The following is a 24,455-nucleotide window of genomic DNA, read 5'->3' as shown; positions in this document are numbered from 1 at the left end:
CAGGGAGCTAAGATCCCACAAGCCGCATGGCACGGCCAAAAAATGAAGTAGTCCTATGCCTTGACGTGGAATGACGTTTGTAATATATTGTGAATTGAAAAAAAACAAAACAAAAAAGAACATGATCAGATGCACGGATTTCAGAGGACAGGTTAGGTGACCAGGCCCCGCAGCTTCAGAAATCTAAGGTGTGTGGTCAGACGAGGTATTTAACCATAACTAGTTAATCTGTAACATATGAGATTCCCTTTCAAGGCGTACACAAACATCTCTCTCTGCTTCAAGGTTAGCCAGGCTTTTTATACCTTTACTTTGCTCCTTTGACTAACTGTGCTACATCAGCTCCGCGCACAGGCTTGTATCCGCCTTCGCTGCCCCATCTTCACTCCCCAGCCCACCTGGCTCTGCCCCTCAAGCTGCTTCCCTCCAGCTGAGTGTCCATCGGGTCCACGCCTCCCCGTGCTCATCATGAAGGCTGACCTCACCCCTGCCGGCCAGGGAAGCCTGCCCCTTTCTTATGCAGGAAGATCTCAGCCTCAGGATCAAGCCTGCTCAGAATCCGCAGCTCTTCCTCCTAGTGTTCATTTGTTCCCAGCGACACTTTGCTACCCCCCAAAGTATATTGTTCCCAGTTATTTCTGGGCCTTGTGATATTCCTTCCACAAAGACTAGATTCAAAATAATATGAGAGCTCAGGGAACCAAGGTACCCCAAAATAAGATACCTTAAGAAATGCTGTTCATCTTCACCTTGGAATTAAAAGAGCTCATTTGAACCTCTAGTTGCAGTGGTTCTCACACCATAGGACCCAGGAAAGCAGCCACCGCGACAGCTGGGGGCTGTTAGAAAGGCAGGTCTAAGGCCCCGGACTCATCCGCCTCGTCTTCGGTGGGGCCCGGGTGGCTCTGAGGCTAAACGCTGGGAACCCTCTGACTTAGAAGGAGGTGCTCGTCCAAAATTGCTGATGTTGGCCCTCTGGATTCAGGTGTGGACAGGGGTGTCCCCTCTCATCTCACGGGAGGCAATTTTCTAACCCTGTTATTTATTTTGCTCATGTTCTGGAGCAACCAGGGGCTGCTGGTGGTAATTCTGGAAATTGTCCAATGCAGCCTCTTCGAAAAATCACTCTCACATCTACTTTGACCTAAACACCAAAAGATAAAGCCTGTGCTATCATCACATCCCAGTTAATAAGCCTACCCTCCAATTACATCAATCTCTTAAAAGTGAAGACAGCAGCCTAGGAAAACTGAAGACAGGACAGATAAACACCCTCTCACGGCCCCCATTCCTACAAAACTCACACTCCCCTGTGCTCCAAGGAGGAATCCCTTCCGGTCAGGCCGTGCAGCTCCGAGCCTTCCACCTGAACTGCAGGGGGTATTTCCTTCTGCCCTCTCCTCTCCTGCCAATCACTGTTTCAATGACTCATCCGTCCCACGAACTGTGATTTGCCGAGTGGGCCTTCTATGGTCTTTCTTTATCAGAATCCAACCTGCTCTTACAGTTTCAGACGCCAACGGAAAGAAACACCCGAAGCGCACCTGGCTGGCCTAGATTCTCATGTACTCCTGAGTCTCTGGTCCACTTAGGAGCATGACGACCCGTTTTCAGGGGTCTGGCAGTTCCCGAACAGGCCGCCTACATGGACCTCCGCCTCCTGGGCACGCCCTCCTCCGGGCCCTTCCCAGTAACACTGACACCGCCATCCTGCTGCCCGAGGAAGCTGACCGCCTACCGCGTCCGGACAGACCCCCGCCCCCACTCCTCCCCAGCGCCTCACACCGCCTCGCCAGCTCCCTCTCCCTTGGGGCCGGCCACATCCGCGTCTGATGCCTCAGGGCCCCGCGTCCACCTCGGAAGTGCATCTCGGGACCCACACGGCTCGAGCACTCCTGCTGACACACCACCTCTCCTCCCGAGCTGCGGGGACCGTGAGGGGCTCAGGGCACACCAGCAGGGCGTGGTGTCTCGGCGCACTGCACATTTTAAGCTGAAGGAGCCTGAGAAAAATCACAGAAGCGGGAAGGTCACCCTGACTTTCCCCCCGCCCTTCTCCCCCGAAGCAGCCAGGTGGGAGGTGCCCTCCCCACACCTGGAGGAAAGGAGCATCTTTACGTCCCAAGACAAGGGGAGGCCGGGAAGAATCCCACCCAACAGACCTGGCTGAGCCACCGCCAGTCCTACACTGACTGCAGACCCCTGGACCTCATTTCTCCACCACTGCCCCTGCTCACCTAACCTAACACACAGGTACTCAGGCCTACCCGCCTCTTCGGACCCTCATTTTCTCAGGAGGGCTCCCAAGTCACAGAAAACTTACATTAAATACATCTGTATGCTTTCAGTTTAATTTTCAGACCCAGCCAGGGACCCTTAAGAGGGTCGAGGAAAATGTTCTCCTCCTCTACACTAAACTGACAAAGACAAATAAACAGGAGAAACTTCTGCTGTTTTTTCAAACTCCGTCAGCTTAAAATATTCACATGCCAAGGGGCCATGTTTGGGGGTAAGGTGCCCTGACCCATCACCATTACTCAGGTAGCTCCTTCTCTTGGCTCACCCGGTACACAGCTGAATCACTCACCCGGCTCCAGCCACCGAACGACTCTTCGCCTCTCCCAACCTCTGAAACAAGATAAGTACGTCTCTCTCGCAAACCTTTCCTTTTAGAATTATTAAAGCGCCAAGTTAGTCCAGCCTGAATAAATCTCAGTCTTCACCTAAAACCAATACTTCTATTCTACATATCACTCTAAAATCCTCTGCTCTGCAGAATATGAATTGATCGCTCAATTATTATAGGAATCTATGTATATGAACATATGTGTACATGCCTATTTCCATAGTTACATTTGCCTTTTTTTGATATCATTACAAGATGTAGAAGTAGCCATTATTAGATAAAGGCACAGAAGGTCTAATCATATCTGCTATTAACCAAAGTCTAAAAGTCAAAGTTCACAGAAAAGATTACACGTTACACTAAGAAAACTAGGTTCCTTTTCTTCAAATCCTGTTGGTGCTTAAATGCCAAATTCCTTGCTATTGTTTTTGCATTTGTCCACGGTGCGCATTTTTCAAACAATGTACCTGCGACTGGAAAAAGCATGGCATCCAAAATTATTAAGGTAAACACCCCCCACATCAGGCCAGAGAACATGTGCCACTGCGTAGGCTTCTGTCCTCTGCAGAGCACAGAGATTTCTAGAGATGTGCATATCTGAAAACTGTTCTTAAAAAGTGTAAGATGTACACGCTAAGATACATCCATTTAATATCTAAAACCCTTGTTTCTTTCAAGGAAAGCAGAAAACGTGTAAGGAGGAGGAGGAGAAGGAGAGAAGGAAGACAAGGGCAAGAGCAGCAAATGCAGAAGCTCCAGCTTCCACGAAATACTGGCTGCCGACTGGAAAGCAAGCATCTCTAAGTGTCAACTTTGCATTCAGGCTTGCCAGGGATCAGCTTAGTTTTTACTGCTCTGTGCAATTTCCGAATTAAGTGACTTCGCTGTGAGTGGGACTTTTTTATGTAACACATGACATCATAAATTAACCCTAAGGACGGTACAGCGTTCAGCTCACCCGGTTGCTGGTTTAGCTGAGAATGCGGGAAGCGTGCAAAGCAGGGAAACAGCAAGAATGGGGGGCGGGGGGCTGCCAGCGCGCCAGCAGATAAACAGCACAATGAGCTGGCGCTGTGACCAGCCAAGAGGCACATTCTTCCCCTGATTTGGACTTGTTATCAGAGCTTCCGTGGAAACACACACAGAAGGACAGCAGAGAGGAAGCGGGAGGCCACGGTGTCCGCGGTATCCCGTCGGCCTGTGCCGGCTCATAGGGGACTCACCTCGTAGCCCTTCTCCAGCAGGAACTCGGCCAAGTAGGAGCCGTCCTGGAAGACAAGGAACATCAACAACCGTCAGACCCATCGTGGCCAAGACCAAGGGTTTTGAGAACAGCATTTCAGAGGCTCTAGGAACTTAAATAAGGCTCACGGCAACCGACATGAAAATAACACAGACAACATCCGACGTGAACACCGAGTGGTGCTCTGCTGTCCACTAAGCCTCCCATAGACGGGCGCTCGTCTGTGCCCACGGGAGCGTGGGAAGGCGCCGGCATCACCACGTGCACAGGGAAAGAAACCGAAATCCAGGGACACGGGGGGGCAACAGGGAGAACATGAAGCTTCAAAAGCTGATGGATCTGCTTTAGGTTTTGTCGCTTACTAGGCCTGTGAAATACGCAACACGTGTGCAGCCAAGCAGAAGGCCCTGGTGCTCCTGGGACATAAAACAGGAATCTGACTATTTCTGGGGGTGCTGTACAGAAGGAGACGCTGGACCAGGGATGAGGCAGGAGCTGGGGGGCCTGGGGAGAGGGCAGGGAGAGTGTGGGGAGGAGGCTGAGAGCACAGCGGTGTTGACACCACTGGAAAGAGCTGCCACAGGGAGAGGGGGAGGTGTGGGCCCTCCGGGGAGGCCCTCCAGGCACTGGCGGCCTTGGCTTTGAGCCCAAGGGTCTGGAAAGTCACCCCAGAAAGGGTGTGGGGTTTGAAGGTGGGGTGGGGGCGGGCCGTAGACATGATGGCGTTGGTGTTAGCCCTGAATACACGTGCAGGCGCACGCGCACGCGGAGTTCAGTAAAAGCGAGGTGCTTACTTTTTATGAAATAATGGGAACTTCATTTGTATGCATCTTAAATCATGCAGTTAATCTCTACGTTAAGATGATGGTGTCTGACTAAACACAGAGATTCTCAGCTCGTTTTTTTAAATTCTTTAAAAATGTCTAGGTGAGGATGGAGGTTCTAGGTACAATACCTCATGCGCCACTTTTAGGGAAAGAAAGTATGAGAGCCATCTGATTAAACCGTTAAGAGGCCACAAGGCACAAAATCAGGGTTCTAGAAATACGGGGAACATCACCAGCCCTGCTCAGAAAATGAGCTGGGTGGATATTTCACAATCAATCCTGTAACTGCCCTTCTGCTTTCAGCCTGGGCAGGTCCCCTCCATCCCATCCAGACTTAACATAAAAATGAGAGGCTCCAACTACTGGAAATTTGTGTGCTCAAAACTGGTTGGGAATATCTGGATTTTCTTTGGTTTCCTCAGTCTGTAAAAGCTTAAAATATCCCTTTGAGCTTCAAAAGTTCCTACCAGATATTCCAGGGAAAAGAAAAATAAAGCAGGTTTTATTCCTATCATTGCTTGACTTAGAGCTGGAACTGGAGACACCCTATGGGTCCTGAAAATGAGAGGGCTGCTGCGAGGGTACTTACTGCATTAATGCAGAAGTCACGCGTGAATTCAGGCAGGATGACAAGGCGAGGGGGACAAGGGACACATTTTGTGGTTCATTAAAACCCCCATCAAGTTTTCTTCTGACTTGCTGACATAAATATTCTGGTTTACAGACTCATGTGGAGAAGAGAAATGGTCTGGCACATTCCTTTTCCTCTCAATCTTACGATATATGCACAATTGTGTGGTTTTACACACCCAACATGCAAAGTAAACCAGATAAGAGAGCTGAACAATTCACACCCCGACAAGCCAGGTCGATCTACAGGACCATCAGAAACTTGAGGATAATCAATAGTCTTATAATTAATTCTGAAAACAGCTTAACAGAAAAAGCATTTACAACAATAATAATTTTACAGTAGGTCGGACAGCCCTAGAAAGTACATTTTGTTTTGCTCTTGGTGGTGGTGGTGTCATTTTGAAGCAGGCAACACTGTACTTTGCACATTTTTACTTTCTCTCGGAATAAAAAGTTAAAATGCTCTGTGCTCCACCACGGTTGCCGAGAATGTTTAAAAACAAAAAGGCAGAGGTGAGACCGTGGGGAGGGGCTGTGACTATTCAGAGGCTGATGTGAAACAGGCCTGCCCAGGGCTGAGCCCTGTCAATAGGTCTTGCTCTTCTCACCCAGGCCCTCCTCAAACTTTCCAGCCGGGCTGGAACATTCTGCCCCAGCAGTGGCACCCGCTTCCTCCTCACTTCCTTGCCAGGTCTCCCAAGTGATAGGGCCGGCCGCACAATGTGGGAACCGCGGCAGCGCGAGGCCCCTGCCCCCCCTCCCCCGGCCCCCAGACCCCTGCACCGAAGCCCCTCTAGGAGGACGGGCCGGTCGCACAGCACCTCCCCCAGACGGAAAACCACAACGTCACGGCAACTGAGAGCCACGGCCAACACGACATCTGACTCTCGACTCCTGGAGGCCGAGGAGCTGACGGACTACATGTCTGGCTCACGGCGAACACAACTCATCTGGGACAGACTCCAGCCCGGGCTCACGCCGCGCGCCAGAGACGCTTTCACTGGGGAGCCAGCACCCCAACCGGGACTCTGTTCAATTTGGTTTTGCACATGGTTATGAAGACAGTCTCCATTTCACATTAAATGTTGCACAGCTGGAAGTAAGCACCACGGCTTTAACATTTTCAAGACACAGAAATATGTTCTGTCATGCTCGCAGGAACTCACGGGGAAGGCAGGCAGCCCCTTGGCACGGGCGTTAGGGAGGCCCGTGGAGGTTAGGGGCCCGCCTGGTGGCGCCCACAAGAGGGGAAGCCAGGACTAGAAGTCGGGGCTCCCACGACTGTGCCCTGGGAAACCACCTCCTCCACCCAGGGCCCACCAGCACGTGCCAGAGCCCAACAAAGCAATAAAAAGACCATAACAGACTCATTTTTAAACCAAACTGATTCAGTCACTTTGCATGACAGGGTATCTTACGGATTAAACAGTCCTTCTAGTTTTAACCAGGTGACCCAAACGCAGAAGGTCCTGTAACTTTAGGACAGCCCAGAGCTCGGCGGGGAGGCAGGACACAGGGCCGGGGCCTTCTCCAGCCTCATGTGGGCACCGCTGCCTCTTGGAAGCGGTGTCTGGAGGTGGACTTGGGATGTACGTTTCAGGCTGTCGAGCCAGGCGGGAGGGCCACTGCCGAGGGTCCAAAACGGGAGGATTCCGGTGTGCCTGGTGCCTGCAGCCCCCGTCCTTGTGCTTCACCTTTCATGGAATGTTCCAGATACACACCTATACAATTCACAGGAATTCCAGAAATTGAATCCTATCTTGACTATAAGATAAAAATTACCGGGGCTTCCCTGGTGGCGCAGTGGTTGAGAATCTGCCTGCTAACGCAGGGGACACGGGTTCGAGCCCCGGTCTGGGAAGATCCCACGTGCCGCGGAGCAGCTGGGCCCGTGAGCCACAATTACTGAGCCTGCGCGTCTGGAGCCTGTGCGCCGCAACAGGAGAGGCCGCGATAGTGAGAGGCCCGCGCACTGCGATGAAGAGTGGCCCCCGCTTGCCGCAACTAGAGAAAGCCCTCGCTCAGAAACGAAGACCCAACACAGCCATAAATTAAATAAAAATTTTAAAAAAAAAATTACCTAAAATTTCACAGCTATAAAAAGCTGAAGGGAGCGCAGAAAGTTTCCCCCTTCTCCCGAAGGCCACAGAAGGCTGAAATAGCCCTGACCGAGCCTCATACCCACCCATGTCCACACACGTATGGCCTCATACCCACCCATGTCCTCAAATGTATGGCCACCTACCTTCCTGCAGAGAGGAGAGAGCATTCCTCTTCTCTCTCCAAACATGGATTCACTTCTAGCCCACAGGACAAGTGAGAAGGACAGCTTCTCAGATGCAACTTGAGAACGCGGGCCCTCTGAGCTGCGCCTAAATCAGACTATGTTTCTGCCGAAGCACCGTTGGGCAGCTTCTTTGAAGAGGGTAAGATAATGAGCAGTGCTGGGCTGAAGAAACCAGGCCTCTAATAAAATGAATTCCCTTGTTTAGATCACCTCAAGCACTGGGAAGTAAAATACCCCTCCTGTAAGGAGAGAAAGCACTTGCACACTGCCTGCCACGTGCTTTAAGTCTCTGTGCCTTAATTACTCTAAAATAAGCATTTTCAGCTAATTGCAAGTACAATATCAAAGTAATCTGTACCTCCAATGAGAGAAGTACAGACACCTCAAAGATTAACAGAAGATGCCGCTTTGAATTAGAATGAAGACTTCAGATGGGAAGATTAGCCACTGCAGTGCCAAGATTCCAGAGGCAGAATGCGAGGGAAAAGTATTTTCACCTGGCTCATGCTTGCAGCACAAAGCACTGGATAAAATCTCTGTCACGCTCACACAACTCAAAAAACCATAGGGATTATGAATCCCACTGTCTCATTTTGCAGCTCAGGAAACTGAGACTGAAAACATTAGATGTTTAGTGTCCAGTCACACAGTTAGGAAGTAGTAGAACGTGAAAAATAAAAAAGGAAAGAAAGTAAGAAAAGTAAAAACAGATCTCTCAGACCTCAGAATTTTTAACTAAAAACTACTGTGAAAGAGCTACAATGAATAGACTGGACTAACGTGTACAGTTGAGAACCAGAGGGAAGAACAAGAACAGAGCCAACAAGTGTCAGCAGAGTGAGCAGTACCTGACTGGCCACGAGGACACCATCATATGCAAAACATATAAATAACCTTGGCTCCTGTAGTCTTGAAAGCTGAAGATTATTTCCCCATAAAAGTTGAGGTCGCCCCCCCACCCCCAAGAACTGCCTTTCACTCCCTTTGATCTACCTCCCAGTAGAAGGAGTGATCAACAACCCCTGCAGAGCAAAGACTGATGGATACTCCTTTCTAACCACCGCTTCCTGCAGACCCCCTGCTGGGGAAAGAGCCCCCTAGGGGGTGCTCAGCGGCTGCACACACACCTCACACGCACCTCACACGCGCACACGGCACATGGATAAGTGACAGTGGCTCTGCTGCAAACCAGGACGTCCCAGGAAATTGTGATGAGCTGAAACTTAAAGGCAACATTTTAGAAAGAGGCTGGCTACCCCCCATCAGACTACACATTGCTCTTCCACTGCCCTGATATCTTTCCCCCAAGTATTTTCAAAATGTTTCTAATGTTAATTTCAAATTGACATTCAATTTCAAAAGATTCTAATGTTAAGTCTCATGGCCAACGGTAAACTAAAAATAAAACATCATAGAGGGAAGAAATGACCTAAAAGGTTAATTTCAGAAAATATTTTTTCAGTTTGCTAGGTTAAAAAAATGCTATGTTTTTCTTTTCATTTTTTGATTAGTATAAAGACTGAAAAGGTTTTTGTGTTTATGACTGTGTGTACTATTTCTTCTGGGAATTACTTATTCTTATCTTTTATATTTCTTATACATTTTTCTAGTAGGCTGTATTTCTCCAATTGGTGTTTTCTTCTAAGCATCTAGAACGTATATAAAATTGGCTCATTTTTATCTCCTAAAAGCCACTCAAAAAAAATATTTGGAAACTGGTGAGCAGATTTTTAGTGGTAGAACTCCCAAGATAACCTGGCTTAAAATCCACGTTCCTTTCAAACGGCAAATGATTATTGTAAACTCTTAGTTTAATGAGCAAGGAAGAACGAAGACACCAAAACCTGAACTCCAGGGGCATCTGCACAACCCAGCGCTTGTAGCACCACCGACCTCATCACAGCGAAACACATTTCTGTGATGTAGGCGAGCGCTGTAAGAAAAGTGGGATTAGAGGGAAGAGCTGCTAGTAAGGTATAGAAAGATAATGTCTAATTACACTCTTAGAAGAAGGACAACACACACATTCCAACACCGCCCCAGAGATGTTTAAAAACCCTCACAAGTAAATCCTAAGGCATCCATCAAGTGCATACGCGTGTGCTGGGTGTATGTAATGCAGCTGCATCAAGCGTGAGCTAGCCTGTCCATCTCCGCACGAATACAAGTGCCCACAGAGAACGGCCTCCTGCCCACGTTCTCGCCTCTTTAAAATGTAAGCTCCTTCAGTTTGAACCCCTGTGCTTTCTCTCTCTCCCACTCTCCCCTTCTTGACACTCATGCTAAAATTTCTACCCTTCAGAGAGAAACAAAAGTCCTCACGTGACCTGGAATTACTACAAATGATGATGATAATAGTATTAACAACAAGAGTAAGCACTTATTTAGTGCTTAGGCTATGTCAGCCACGCTCCCAATGCTTTACGATCATTAACTTTTTAATCTTCACAGTAACCCTGTGTAGTTAGCACTATTATTATCTCCGCTTCACAAATGAGCAAACTGAAGTGAACTGAGACCAAGTAACCTGCCCGATATCCCAGCTAGTAAACAGAGCAAGGATCTGCACCACATATATATTTCTAATGAATAATTTACATGGCAATCTGCTCCACTAATAGGATCAATCACTCCATAATGATGGGCCTACAGATGTTTTAACATAAAATTTGGTCTCTACAGAATTTATTAACAAAGCAAAGTGTCACAGATTAGTGAGTTTCAAACATTCCCTTGGCCATAGGTGTCAGGGAATAGAGGGCAGAAAGGAAGGAAGAGATTTAGCCCCTGCACTCTTGCTCTGAGAGTATCTGGGAAGCCAGGCACTTCCTGGCCAAGATAGGATTAGACTTCAACGCTGGTTTCACACGGATCAGCATACCCACATGCAGACAGGATGAGAAGAGCAGCCAGGTAACCTGCGCAGCTAAGCAAAGTGTTCTGCTATCAGGGAGCACCCACCAGCAGATGCGTGAGTCACGGACAGAGGCAGGGCCGGGGGAGAAAAGGAACGCTATGAACTACTTCCCCACCGACCTCGTCCGTACTGGATGGCACGGTGCCCTGGGGAAATCAATCACCACCCTCGAGCATGAAATCAAGGTGGGAAAAACAGAGGAAATACAAGAAGCACATCCCTGTCAAAACCCTTTTAAAGATCTGCTAACTGACCAGTCCAGCGCTGCTGTGAATGACTCCTTTCAAGTTTAGAACAATATACTCACTGAAAGTTTGTATAACTCAGGGCTCCAAATACATTGATAAAGACTTGTTCAGATCTAGAGAGAAGTTAATAATAAATTACCAGTAAACTTCGTGCTTAAAATAATCTCTTTGTAGTAAATATATACATGAATTAAAACTGTCCAGAAATGGAAAATAGAGCTTCTCTTTCTTTTTCCCTTTCTCATTATCTCTCAAAGTGACAGTCCATACAATTAATTAAAGGCTGTTTCTTTGCAAAGTACATACTTGCATAGTTCTAATCGCCCAAATGATGTACAGAGGAAATGATTTTTTGCAGGTACTCTAAAACAGAGCTGCACTTTGTCCAGGGTTCAAGGCCACGCTTAATGAAAAGCTTTAAACTTGGAAGAAAAAAATGCAGTACTGAAAAGAGAAGAAATATTAAATTTTAGTATTTACCTGATTTATTAGCATTTCCTTGTGCCTTTCTTTGTAGAGTTTGTGCCCTGGCTAATGGAGAAAGACAAAGCAAATGCTCTTTTGTTGACCGACTTTAAAAAAGTCCTAAGAATAACAAAAAGACACACAGATATTGATGACTATATCTTTCTGCATTCTACTGCACATTCGGTTGTTACTTCAATGTCACTGTTGGTGACAAGTAGAGCCTAACTATTTGCAAATATTCTTGCTCTTTTTAACCCAATTTCTTTCGGGGATATAAACAGTTAAGAGCATTCCTATCACAGGCACACGCCACGACAGAAATGTCAGTTATGGGCACCCTGAGCCATTTCAGACCTGATCTGCAACCATGGCGTCCCCACCAAGCTGGAGACATTGTAAATCACAGAAGAAAGATACAAACTGAGAGCTGTGATTTGTATAAGTTAAAGTCACTGAAAGACAGATGAAATTCAAGCATACGCTCACAAGTGTCCGTGGAGAAGTCTGTAAGCATCTACCCAGAAAGCTGCGTATCATCAAACTAATAAAGCTGACGCTCAGAGCAGAGGACAGGTATAGAACGGAGTGTCTGCAGGCAGGTTCACCCGTAAAACACGATTCTGGGGACCAGGGAATCTCCGCGTTTATTGTTGGGTTGTGCTGTATTATGCACGAAGGTTCTGCCACTCCGAGAAGGTATCGAAAAACACTTTGGGGGAAAATCCCACATCGAAGAGCATGGGCCTCCACCTTGCTGGCAGCGGTCTCTCCAGTCCCTGCCTCACAGGCCGTACAGCCTGGGCACGTTTCCCCCAGCTTAGCACAACACAGCGCCTATGACAGTGGAACTTCTGCAGGCTCACCCTTTTGGTTGTTTTCATCTTGTCATTGTGCCCTCTTTCACCAACAGCAATGGGGCTTAGCTCCTACTCAACCATGACCTTTTGTTTTCAAGGAGCTTCAAAGGTGTATTTTTTAATGTGTATCCAGTATAAGGACATGTCAGCCATGTACTTCTTAAATCTCGACTTAATAGGACAGCAGGAAGACAGGATCCAGACTCGACTCTACTGAAGACCAGAGTTTTGTAAGGGTGTTGAGGGTGGGGTGGTCCTTCAGGTGAGAAATAATGTCCACGCCAACAGGGACTGTATACGACTCCCCATCCTGGTCTCAGGAGCACCCAGCTGCAAATTCCCAACCTTGCCAGGGGCTCAGACTGAAAGCCTGGTGTCCCTAATTCCGTCCAACCAGATCCATCCACCTGTGGCCTAGGCTTGTAATACTGACATACCACACAGTGGTTTGCTTCTCAGCTATTCCCGCCCCTAATACGTATGACTTACTCAGGATACTTGACTACGTTTGGTAGATCTGGATCATCCATTTAGAAAAACCGAGTGTTTTTTTTGCTATCAAAACACCAGGCTTAAACTTCAGGTAAGCTATCACCTTACACTACACCTTTCAGGAGATATAGCTAACGCGACCTTACTTATTCCACATATGTTCCTCAAAGTATTTACTATTTCTATCAAATTAATAACATCTTACATTTCTCGAATTCTTTATGGTTGCTAAGTTCTCTAAGATATTTCTCCCATTTATATCGCACAACATCCCGGTGAGATAGCTGATACTATCCCCATTTTTCCAGATCAGATCACAGATTAGAAAGCTTAAATCCTTTACTCAAGGTCATAGAGCTAGTGAGAGAACTTGGCAGAAGATGAAATCAATTTGTCTAGTCCTAACTACGTGTTATTTCCATATTACTTCTCCTTCAATCATAATAAAAATGTTTCAATCAAAACAAGATGCCACAGAAGTTTTTTAAAGCTTTTCAATTAACTAATAAATGTATATAAAAACTCATATAAAGTTTAGTAAAAAAATTTTTTTAAATATCCTCACTTTTGTAATAATCCATTAAGAATGATTGCTTAAAATAAACTCCCTTCAAGTGTACAGAACAAAATGCTCGTGCGTGTGTGTGTGTGTGTGTGTGTGTGCTCACTCAAAGGGATTACTGATTATTGCCATTATCCCGAACATAAAAGAAAGTAGGTCTGTACTCTGAACGATAAAAGCAGACCCTGCAATAATCAATGAATGGATAAACATCTATTAATAATGTCTAGAGGATAATGCAATGTGATACGGCAAATAAAAAAAAGGACAAGTTGCGTTTCCTACCCTTTAGGAATTCATAATCTACTGAGAGGACAAGGAATCAACACATCACCGTCATCCCCATCTCACCAGCTGTCACATCAGTGCCAACATTCATTCACTGTGTCCTTGTGATGCATTAGGCTGGTGCTGGCCAATAGAAATACTGTGAGCACACGTGTCATTCAAAATTTTCTGGCAGCCAATTTTAAAAAGGTAAAAAGAAAAAAAAGTAAAAGTTAATTTTAATAATATGTTTATTTAACTCAATATATCCAGAACGTTATCATACCAATATGTTAATGAAAAATTATTAATGAGATTATTTTACATTCTTTTTTGCATTAGTCTTTGAAATCTGTTATTTTGCACTTACAGTACATCTCAAGTCAGATCTAAATTTTCTTCAGAAATACTTTTTCAGAGATCTATATTTAGATTTCATAATATCTGTATTTAGACTTCATAAACTTGACAGTTGAAAAAGTAAATTCACATACCTAGGTTTTATCAAATACATATACTTAAAATTTTTCCAAAAACTGAACTAAATACCAAAAACTCATTTCCCTTTAATATTCATATACACATTGGCAAAACTGGTGTACTCTTTTTTTTTTTTTTAAGAAACCCTGATTTGACTTTGGGGAGCACATCAGTTTAAAATCCATGTCTGCTCCAGTTCACTCACTAGCTCTAGGGTCAAGAGCGAACGACAACTCCAGGGAGTCTGCACAACTGGAAGCACCTCCAGCACCTGCTCCCAGTTCCTTCTCTAGTTTTTACAGCCAGTTTATGTAATACTATTAATAACTGCAACTAATAATGTATATTGATTCATGTTAGAAAGATGTGTAAAATCATTACTATTGATTTGTATTGTGAAAACCTTTAATTTCTACATAAATTCTCAGACGTCCCTAGTTGATCACAAACAAGCTGTCCTTCCCTTAGAGCTTCAAATTTAGCTCATTCAAAAGCAGTGTGACATGAGTGAGAAAACCTCAGTCACACCATCATGTTTTCTTCCTTTTGTTTCAAGACAGAAAAGAAAACCCTATACTGGAGCAAATATTACAGAAATTCTGTAACCCTCACCCCGACTCTACTGCTGAGAGTCAGCAAAGACCCAAGATCACTGCCTTCTCGGTCCTCTACTTCCTTCCACGGGTCTATAAACTGGCGGTGATTCACAGCTTTTCATGTATGGGTGGAACAATTTTTATATGGCATCTATGACACTCCTGACAGAGCTTGCTTCTGAATATAGTGGTATGAGCAATAAGCTCATTCCACAAGAGGCTAAACAAGGTTAGCCTCTTGTTCTAAAATTCTAATGAAAAGATTTGACGTGACATAGCTAGAGTAGTGTCATGATGGAAATTAACTTTTTCACATCCATCTGAAATTCTCCTTTGACATATGTAAAACATTCAGAAATTTGTTATTTCTAGCCAAAAATTCACAACATTTCTTTGTAAATCTTTAAATCCTTTGAGATAAAGGGTAAACAACATATTACCAGGCAGTGATTTGTATGTCGCAGTACAGCTTGTGTTAAGGTTAAAAAAAAAGTACTTGAAATTTTAAGTCAATTGATCTTTGACATTGTTAGGGAGACCTTGTATTCTACAGGAAATTGTTTGATGATTTAACTAAATATCTTTAAGTTTTTGTAAAATATCTTTTTGTCTTTTCTCCTAATTTCCTACTAAAACTTCAATAACTGAAATAATGCCTTTGCCAACTCTCCATCTAAAAATGGTTTCCTCTTTTGTGCATTAATCCAAACGATTTTATAGGTGGACAAAGTTATAAGTTCATGTCCTGTTAAAATTTTTTTAATTTGTTAGATATTTAATTCAGATTTCAGGCAAGTAAGTGCATTAATTTCTTTTCTGAGCTTTGAGAGGCAACTTCTAATCAAATCCACTACAGATTTGTTGAAAATATCCCATAATATTTCCCACCCTATTGTCTTTAAAATTTTTTTTACACAACAAGCAGCTTTTCTGTCTCACTCTGGCACAGGAAACTGCAAACGCCATTCGCTGTGGAGTCTCCCTGTCTCTTCTTGTCCTCACAGCTCTGATCATGATGCCGCCTTCTGCATCTGCACTCAATTCTGCAGCTGTAGGTGAGCCTTTGGTTTAAATTTCAAAATTGTTCTATACTTAATTTAACTAGAAAAATGGTGTAGTTTTATCTTAAAATTATAAACATCTCAATTTATCTACCAACGCTGTTGTGCATGTATCACTGCAAGTCATGCTGTCTGTATAAAATACTCAAATAAATGCATTACAATGTCAGATAGAAAACAGAAAAAAAATCTGAAGTGAATAAATTAGCTGACACCAACAAGATCTGTGGGAAAGAATCAGTTAAAGTGAATGTCCTAACAAAACAAGAAAGTGTGTTTAACAGAAATATAGTTTACGTTGCTTCCATTGTAAAGACCCCATTCCTCAAGCCATGGCAGGCACATCTTAATTGTTCAGCAGCAGCATATGGCTTATGTCTCCAATTCTGGGCAGCGTGGTGACGGGCTGTGTCCTCAGCAGTTTGCGTTTGTTAACTTACTGATTCTCACAGCTGTTTAAAGTATTTACCCTAACTGCCACCCTATTACAGACAGTGAAACTTAGGCAGAAGCAAGTAAGTGACTTACCCAAAGTCACACAGCTGCTAACCGGGGAGCCTGGGATTTAGACCCAGAGAGTCTGACTCCAGACTCGTCCCCGCCCCGCACTGTCCTCAGATCGACAAGGGCACCAAGCTGAGAGAGGACACAAGAGGTGCCAGGTGCCTTACAAATATAAACCAAGCTGCCTTGCGACCAGAAGTAGGGAGCCAAGACTGACAGGAAGGCATCATTAAGGAGGAGAAAGATGGAGCTTAAAGACACACACGGGGGATGAAAAGGGAAAGCGATCAGGGTGAGGAGGAGGGGATGGAGAGTGCGAGCCAAGGCTACTCGGTCCTGGAGGAGGAAAGGTGACCCACTGACCAGTTACCATGCAGACCAGAGAATGGCCCCCAAAGACACAGGAATGTCATCTCCCACCAGAAAACAGTTCTGCAGATGTGATTCAGTTAAGGATCTTGAGCTGGAGAGACCATCCTGGATTATCCGGGTGGGCCCTGAATCCAACCACAGGTGTCCCCTTGTAAGGGGGAGGCACGGAGGCATCTCAGGCAGGTAGAGCAGGAGGAGACCACATGGCCACGGAAACAGAGACTGTAGTGGTGGGGTCACAAGCCAAGGGATGCTGGTGGCCACGGGAGGCTGGAAGAGCCGGAATCGACTCTCCCCCAGCCTCCAACGGGAGTGCCGCCATCCCACACTTGGCCTTCGCAACTGTTGGGAGGATGTACCTGTCTTCTAAGTCCCCAGTTTGTAACACTTGGTTACAGCAGCCTGAGGAAACCCATACGGTTACTACAGGACCACTCAGAAAATTCAGGATGCAAACGTACCTCATACATGAGCACGGGGCATCTAGGAAGCAGGGTTTCCCAGTGTATCTAATGACAGAATGCCCAGGCCCTTGAAGCGGGAGGGCTGGCGGTGACAGAGCATCTGTGAACACCGGGCAGCCCTCGTGGGTCCCTAGCAAAGCCTGGAAATCCCGACCCAAGGCACATCCTGGAAGGCATGTAATTCAGGCAGAGAAGTCTGAACTGTATTCAAACAAACAACACAGAAGGTTTCTGAGAAAGGCTGCAAGAAGTTAACCACTTGGGTGAGGAGACCTAGGACGACATAAACCTGGATCCCGGTGACATCACCATGGCAGAAAATACTGCTTTGGAAAATGCAACATGTGACAACACAGCAGCCTGCACTGCAGCCTCCCTGATAAGACCACCGCCTCCAGGAAGTGATTTGAGTCTCCTGAGGGACACTGACAAGCTGAAGTGGCTTTGGAGGGTGACAAATGAGAAACGGCATGAAAGAAGGAAAGAAGTATTCTTCTCAAGAAAACATGCAACGGGGAACTAAATAGCAGAGCCTGCAAGTAACTGAAGGACTAAAATAAAACAGAAAAAACGCACTCTGAAGGATTCCATAAAAGCCAGCAATGAAATACCCCAGGGGGTGGAGCCAGGCCCACAGAATGCCCCCCGGGGTCCCTGCAGGAAGAAGCCTGGGCCACTCAGAGACTCCCTCAGGAACGGACGACCTCGCGGGAGGAGAAGACCCACACTGGGGAGGAAGTGGGCCCACAAACCCACCAGCTTTCTCCAACTCTAAGACCCCGCGCCCGACCTGGTCACAGGCCTGTCTGTCATAGCCACATGCACAGCTGCAGTAATCAGTGAATGAAAACTACTGCACTCAACGAGGGGTAAAATTCAAAGTATTTAACAAGCTGTGCAGCACAGGCACTAACCCACTAGAATGGTTGCCAGTTCACGTGTCCACGGGTGGGAACCCACCCATGAATTCGCCTTCATAAAACTGTTGACGTGACCCACAGCTGAAAATGAATTCAGAAAAGGCAGGAAAAGAGGGAGGAGGAAAAAACTAACACCACTTAAACACTATTCCTTTGAACTGACAACAGGACCCCAGGCTTGGGAAACCACAGGACGGAAAGGAAGGACGCGCAGGTAGGCTGAGAGCCGCTCTCCATGCACTGGCCACCTGACCAGAGCCTGCCGGCAGCTACACTCAGGGCCCGGAGGCCACACACCGGGCACCACAGCCTCCACGTGTCCGCTGGGCACCTTCTGCAAATGCTAATTACAGGCCAGGAAGTCTGGGTTTAGCTCTGGTTGCGTCCCTGTCTCCGTCTCCGTCTCCGTCTCCTCTCCCTCTCCCGCTCTCCCCGCCCTCCTAGAGCATAAATGCGGGTCCCACTGGTTTCAGGCTGACAGTACCCACCTGGCAGCAACCGTCTGACAGGTCAGTGCCCAATAATGGGCACGTGTGTTTTCTTATAAGGCGCAGGTAAATTATGGCGCTTGAGCAGAGACCTCATTATGTAATTTTTACAGCACGTTTACTACAAGCCAGTTTCAATTTTATGTTTTTGTCTCTAGGCCTTAAACAAAGGGGAGAGAAAGTTCATATACACATTTGAAGGGGCTATTTTCTAAAAACAACATCAGGCTAAAAATAGGGCCTGTTATGGGTTAAATGGTGTCCCCCTGAAAATTCATATATTGAAGTCCTAACTCCCAGGCCCTCAGACTGTGACCTTATTTGGAAATAGGGTCATTACGGATGAAATCCGTTAAGCTGAGGTCACGCTACACTAAGGCGGACCCTATTCTGACATGCCCAGTGTCCTGACAAAGAGGGGACATTTGGACGCAGACACACATGGGGAGACAGCACGTGAAGATGGAGGCAGAGACTGAAGCAATGCTTACAGAAGCCAAAGGTACCAGATGCTGCCAGCACGCCACACGGAGGGGAGAGAGCGGAACGGATGCTCCCTCGAGGCTGGAGAAGGAGCCAACCCTGCAGACACCTTGATCCTGGGCTTCCGGAGCCGGGAGAAAATAAATCCTGTTCTTTAAGCCCCCTGGTCTGTGATGCTGTGTTACGGCAGCCCCAGGACACTAATACAGGACTCGAAAATGAGGCGCGGCCAAGGAAGAGCCAGGCAGGGCTGGGGGTTCAGCAGGGAGAGCTCCGGTTCTCTGCACCCAAACCCCACCTCCGCCTGTACCTCCGCCTGCACCTCCGCCTGTACCTCCGCCTGCACCCGCACCTGCACCTGCACCTGGAGTCGGCGTCGGGAAGCAGAGGCCCGAGCCTGCCATTCCTGCCCTCGGGGCCCCACCTTCGGGCCCCGCAGACCTGCTCTGGCCCAGAGCTCCTCCCTCCCCGAGGGCCCCTCCCTCCCTGACCCTCCTGACACCCGGGTCCCCACGCGTCCACCATTTCTTCACAAAGTCCTTCCCAGCTCTCTCCACCCCGGCTGAGTCAGAGCCCTGCCCCGTCAGCACACAGCTCCTTCCTTCGCAGCTGCTGTCACCTACCCCGTGTGGCAGAGTGGATGGCCCACGGGCCGCCCACTGGACGGCAGGACCCGGGAGGATGGAACCATGACGCGGAGGCTCTGGGACCCAGCACGCTGTCTGTCGGGCACTCCGAGCGCTACTCACATTTGCTCAGTAAAGTAAAACTCCATGTCCGCGGGTTCCTCATCTCCCAGGTCCTATTCACCAGCAGACACGCAGTGCCCTGTCCGCACGATATGCATCAAAGCTGTCTGACGGGCCGTCTGGCCTCCCTGCCCTAACACACAACACCCAAAGGGCTCTCAGGCCCCCACTGCCTGCCTGTCCCGACAGCGCCACCCCCTCGTCTGCCTCACTGGGCCTGAAGCAGCCCCGCCACCAAACGCCCAGCACACGGCGGAAACGGCTGGACTACTCCTGCCACCAAGCTCAGGGAAACTTAAGCAGATGGCTCCGGTTCCAAGGCAGGGGAGCCACAGGAGACATGGAACAGGGAGGGTCCCTCCACGCACTCGGCTTCCCCCGGCATCAGTGTCACAGCCCCATCGCCAGCCCCGCAGCCAAACGTGAGGCACCTCCAGGCAACCAGGGGCTCTTCAGTCCACAATTTAGAAACCACCAGCCCGTCTGGTGAAACCTCAACTTTCTCGTGAAGAAGTCAAAGCTCTCAATTAACTATCAGCTCCATTCCCAACAGCCTAACCAAATAAAAATGAACATTTCAATGCACACATTCCTTATTCTGAGTCCAACGTGCCCCGCCGTGGGTGTGTTTTCACTCAGCCATTCGTATGACAAATATCTGTCGATGTTCCAGATGGAGTGTGTCAGAGACAAGCCTTGCCTTTGATGACAGCTGTGTCAGTCAATACATGTACGAAAGATAACGGGAGATATTTACCGCGGGCAGAGCTGGTAGAAGTATTCTCTGAGCATTAGCCTCGTGAACAGCCCTACAGGTGGGGTCGATTGTTACCCCAGTTTTAAGGGTTAGACACAGAGTCCTGAGGAGGTGAGGTCAGGTCCCGGCTACAGAGGCAAACAGCTTCAGAATCAGATGTCCTGACTGCTCAGCGCAGCGCTATTTCTAACAGCCGCAACATGGAAACAACCTGTGTCTGCTGACGGATGATGGACAAACAAGCGGTGGTATACACACACAATGGGATATTACTCAGCTATAAAAAAGTAGGAGATCCTGCCATTTTCAACAACATGGATGGACTTGGAGGGCATTATGCTGAGTGAGATAAGTCAGACAGAGACAGATACTGTGTGATCTCACTTATATGTGGAATCTAAAAAAAACTCCAGAAAAAGAGATCAGACTTGTGGATTGTGGGTCACCAGAGGCAGAGGGGAGGGGGAAGGGGCCTGGAGGAAAGGGGTCAAAAGCTACAAACTTCCAGTTATAAGACAAATCCTAGGGATGTGAGGCACAGCATGGTGACTGTAGTAAACACTGCTCTTGATATACAGGATAGTTGTTAAAGAGAACAGAACCTAAGAGTTCTTACCACAGAGGAAAAAAAAAATTTTTTGTATGTATATGAAATGATGGATGTTCACTAAACTTACCGTGGCAATCATTTCACAACATACGTGAGTCAAGCCATTCTGCTGCACACCTTAAACTTACACAGTGCCGTGTGTCAATTATATCTCAATAAAACTGGAAAAAAATCAGATGTTTTGTAATCTTTTATCTCACAGTCTGTTAGGTGCAGACACAATACACACTACGATATAGTTTTTATAAACTAAAAAACACAAAAAACTACACAGCATAGTGTTTAGTAACCACTCGTGTATGATGACACTATACAGAAAAGCAAGAGAACACGCAAATGTCACGATGCCGGTCACCTCTGGACTTCGGCAGGTAGAACACTCAGAGAGCTTTCGCCATGATTCTACAATTTTTTTAAGTTGAGGGTAGCTTAACCCAAGTTTTCATTTTATCATTATGCTCCATAAATTACATAGATATTACATATTAATGTTCATATATCAAATATTTTCTAAGTAATAATAAAGTGCATGGCATGAAACAGGCCCTTAATAAATGGTGAAAATTATTCCTTAAAGTGGAAGGGATTAGAGCATGTCAACAGGCTGGGGAGGGGAGCCGAGGAGAGAGGTGGATGGAGAGACAGAAAGGAAGAGTAGCTGCCGTGACCGGGAAGGGAACGGGCTCAACAGAAAAGGGAAAAGGCCTGGTCTGAGCAGGATGGACCAGGTCTCCCCAAAGCCGGGAGAAGGACGGGTGTAGATGGAGACAACTTGGCAGTGGGAAGAGAGGAGGGGGTATGTTTCAAGAACTGAAACGCAAGATTATTTGCTCAGGACCAGAAGCTCAAGACTGGCTGGGGACCTTGAGGAAAGAGGCTGACTTGGAATATTTACCGTCAGGAAAGTGGAAGAAGACCCATCACATAAGGTGACCACTGAGAACCCAAAAGAGACTGGAAACTATGAGTAAAAAGGGGACCATACATGTATTTGGGTTATTTTTTTCATTTCGGCACAAGCACAGGTTAAAAAAAAGAAGAAGAAAAAGGAAAAAAAAAAGAATACTCCAAGACTGATTTAGGGTTGGGAGTTTGCAGAGAGGTAAAAAAGAAAGACCAGGACCAAGGAGCTGAGAGTTCTATTCCAAGAATAATTCAAGTCCTTGGCCATTGGATGCAGACCTGGGGAGGGCAGAATGGAGCCCAGACAGGATGGTGACCAAGGAGAAAACGGAGAACGTGGAGGCTCAGCCACTTACGAACCTCGAGAACAGGTACAGGAGGAAACAGTGCAGATGAGTCCAGGGTGCCCAGGCTGTCCACGGGCAAGGAAGAAGGGTCCCCAGTGACTAGGCCGGAGGTGCCAGCGTCTGCACACACATCACCGTGCCACCTCCCACCACGCGGAGGTGCCCTCTGGGCACACAGCCTCTCTCCACAAAGCTCTCGGTGGTCACCGCCAATCCACAGGTGCTGTCACCTGACCTGAAACTGGCCTTTAGTCCCTGCAGCAATCACTAAGATAGTCCCCCAACTTTTAACCCTGAAAAGTTTTAGATCTACGTGATAGTTGATGAAACACCATTAATCTTTCACCTAGATTCACCGGTTAAGAGTCTTTCACGTTTGCCTCGTCTCTCTCCACGTTTACACACACCTGCACTCACTTTTGCTGTTGTTGTTATTGTCGTTGGCTGGAGAACCATGTGCAAGTAAGCTGCAGACATGATGATACTTCACCCTTAATGACGCTTCCTTAGCAGGCAGTTTCTCAGGATCTGGAAATTCTCCTGTGACCTCAGTACCATTAACATAGTCAATTTTTAAGTTTCCCAACTTCCCTCAAAGTGTTTTAATAACTGCTTATTTTCTAATCCAAGACCCAGTCATGGTCTGTACATTGCATAAAATTGTTAAATCAGTAAATTTTACAGCTGTGGAAAAGCAGTGCTTCAGCGTCTGCAGTGGTGAGCAGGACCGACCGGAAGCCAGAGGAGCAGAAAAGGAGGGAGACAAAGCAGCAAACTCCCTAGAGAGTCCAGAAAAGGTGGGGGGAGCGTGAGTTCCCAAATGAGGGTGGTGATAATGAACATGTAAAAGACGGGCAAAGTCAGCGGTTACACCAGAGGGCAGACAGCAGAAGCAAGAAAAACTACAATCCTGCAGCCTGTGGACCAAAAACCACAGTTACAGAAAGATAGACAAGATGAAAAGGCAGAGGGCTATGTACCAGATGAAGGAACAAGAAAAAAACCCCAGAAAAACAACTAAATGAAGTGGAGATAGGCAACCTTCCAGAGAAAGAATTCAGAATAATGACAGTGAAGATGATCCAGGACCTCGGAATAAGAATGGAGGCAAAGATCGAGAAGATGCAAGAAATGATTAACAAAGACCTAGAAGAATTAAAGAACAAACAAACAGAGATGACCAATACAATAACTGAAATGAAAACTACACTAGAAGGAATCAATAGCAGAATAACTGAGGCAGAAGAACGGATAAGTGACCTGGAAGACAGAATGGTGGAATTCACTGCTGCGGAACAGACTAAAGAAAAAAGAATGAAAAGAAATGAAGACAGCCTAAGAGACCTCTGGGACAACATTAAACACAACAACATTAGCATTATAGGGGTCCCAGAAGGAGAAGAGAGAGAGAAAGGACCAGAGAAAATATTTGAAGAGATTATAGTCGAAAACTTCCCTAACATGGGAAAGGAAATAGCCACCCAAGTCCAGGAAGCGCAGAGAGTCCCATACAGGATAAACCCAAGGAGAAACACGCCGAGACACGTAGTAATCAAAGTGGCAAAAATTAAAGACAAAGAAAAATTATTGAAAGCAGCAAGGGAAAAACGACAAATAACATACAAGGGAACTCCCATAAGGTTAACAGCTGATTTCTCAGCAGAAACTCTGCAAGCCAGAAGGGAGTGGCATGATATACTTAAAGTGATGAAAGGGAAGAACCTACAACCAAGATTACTCTACCCGGCAAGGATCTCATTTAGATTTGATGGAGAAATCAAAAGCTTTAGAGACAAGCAAAAGCTAAGAGAATTCAGCACCACCAAACCAGCTCTACAACAAATGCTAAAGGAACTTCTCTAAGTGGGAAACACAAGAGAAGAAAAGGACCTACAAAAACAAACCCAAAACAATTAAGAAAATGGTCATAGGAATACACATATCGATAATTACCTTAAACGTGAATGGATTAAATGCCCCAACCAAAAGACACAGACTGGCTGAATGGATACAGAAACAAGACCCATATATATGCTGTCTACAAGAGACCCACTTTAGACCTAGGGACACATACAGACTGAAAGTGAGGGGATGGAAAAAGATATTCCATGCAAATGGAAATCAAAAGAAAGCTGGAGTAGCTATACTCATATCAGATAAAATAGACTTTAAAATAAAGAATGTTACAAGAGACAAGGAAGGGCACTACATAATGATCAAGGGATCAATCCAAGAAGAAGATGTAACAATTATAAATATATATGCACCCAACATAGGAGCACCTCAATACATAA

At 46.5% G+C, this 24,455-nt stretch overlaps 1 protein-coding gene across 3 annotated transcripts in view; it reads right to left on the bottom strand.

Moving 5' to 3' along the window:
* The window catches only part of GMDS (GDP-mannose 4,6-dehydratase), a 486,657-nt gene that overhangs the window by 384,766 nt on the left and 77,436 nt on the right, over nucleotides 1-24,455 (bottom strand). For all 3 annotated transcript variants that reach the window (XM_068557602.1, XM_068557604.1, XM_068557605.1), the window contains exon 2: nucleotides 3,850-3,894. In XM_068557602.1, coding sequence (XP_068413703.1) covers nucleotides 3,850-3,894 — 45 coding nt within the window. The remainder of the gene's footprint in view (nucleotides 1-3,849; nucleotides 3,895-24,455) is intronic.

The sequence above is a fragment of the Eschrichtius robustus genome, chromosome 12 (genome assembly GCF_028021215.1).
Source record: "Eschrichtius robustus isolate mEscRob2 chromosome 12, mEscRob2.pri, whole genome shotgun sequence".
Classification (NCBI taxonomy): domain Eukaryota; kingdom Metazoa; phylum Chordata; class Mammalia; order Artiodactyla; family Eschrichtiidae; genus Eschrichtius; species Eschrichtius robustus.
Note: the sequence above shows the minus strand (reverse complement) of the source record. Positions and strands in the feature narration are given on the sequence as shown.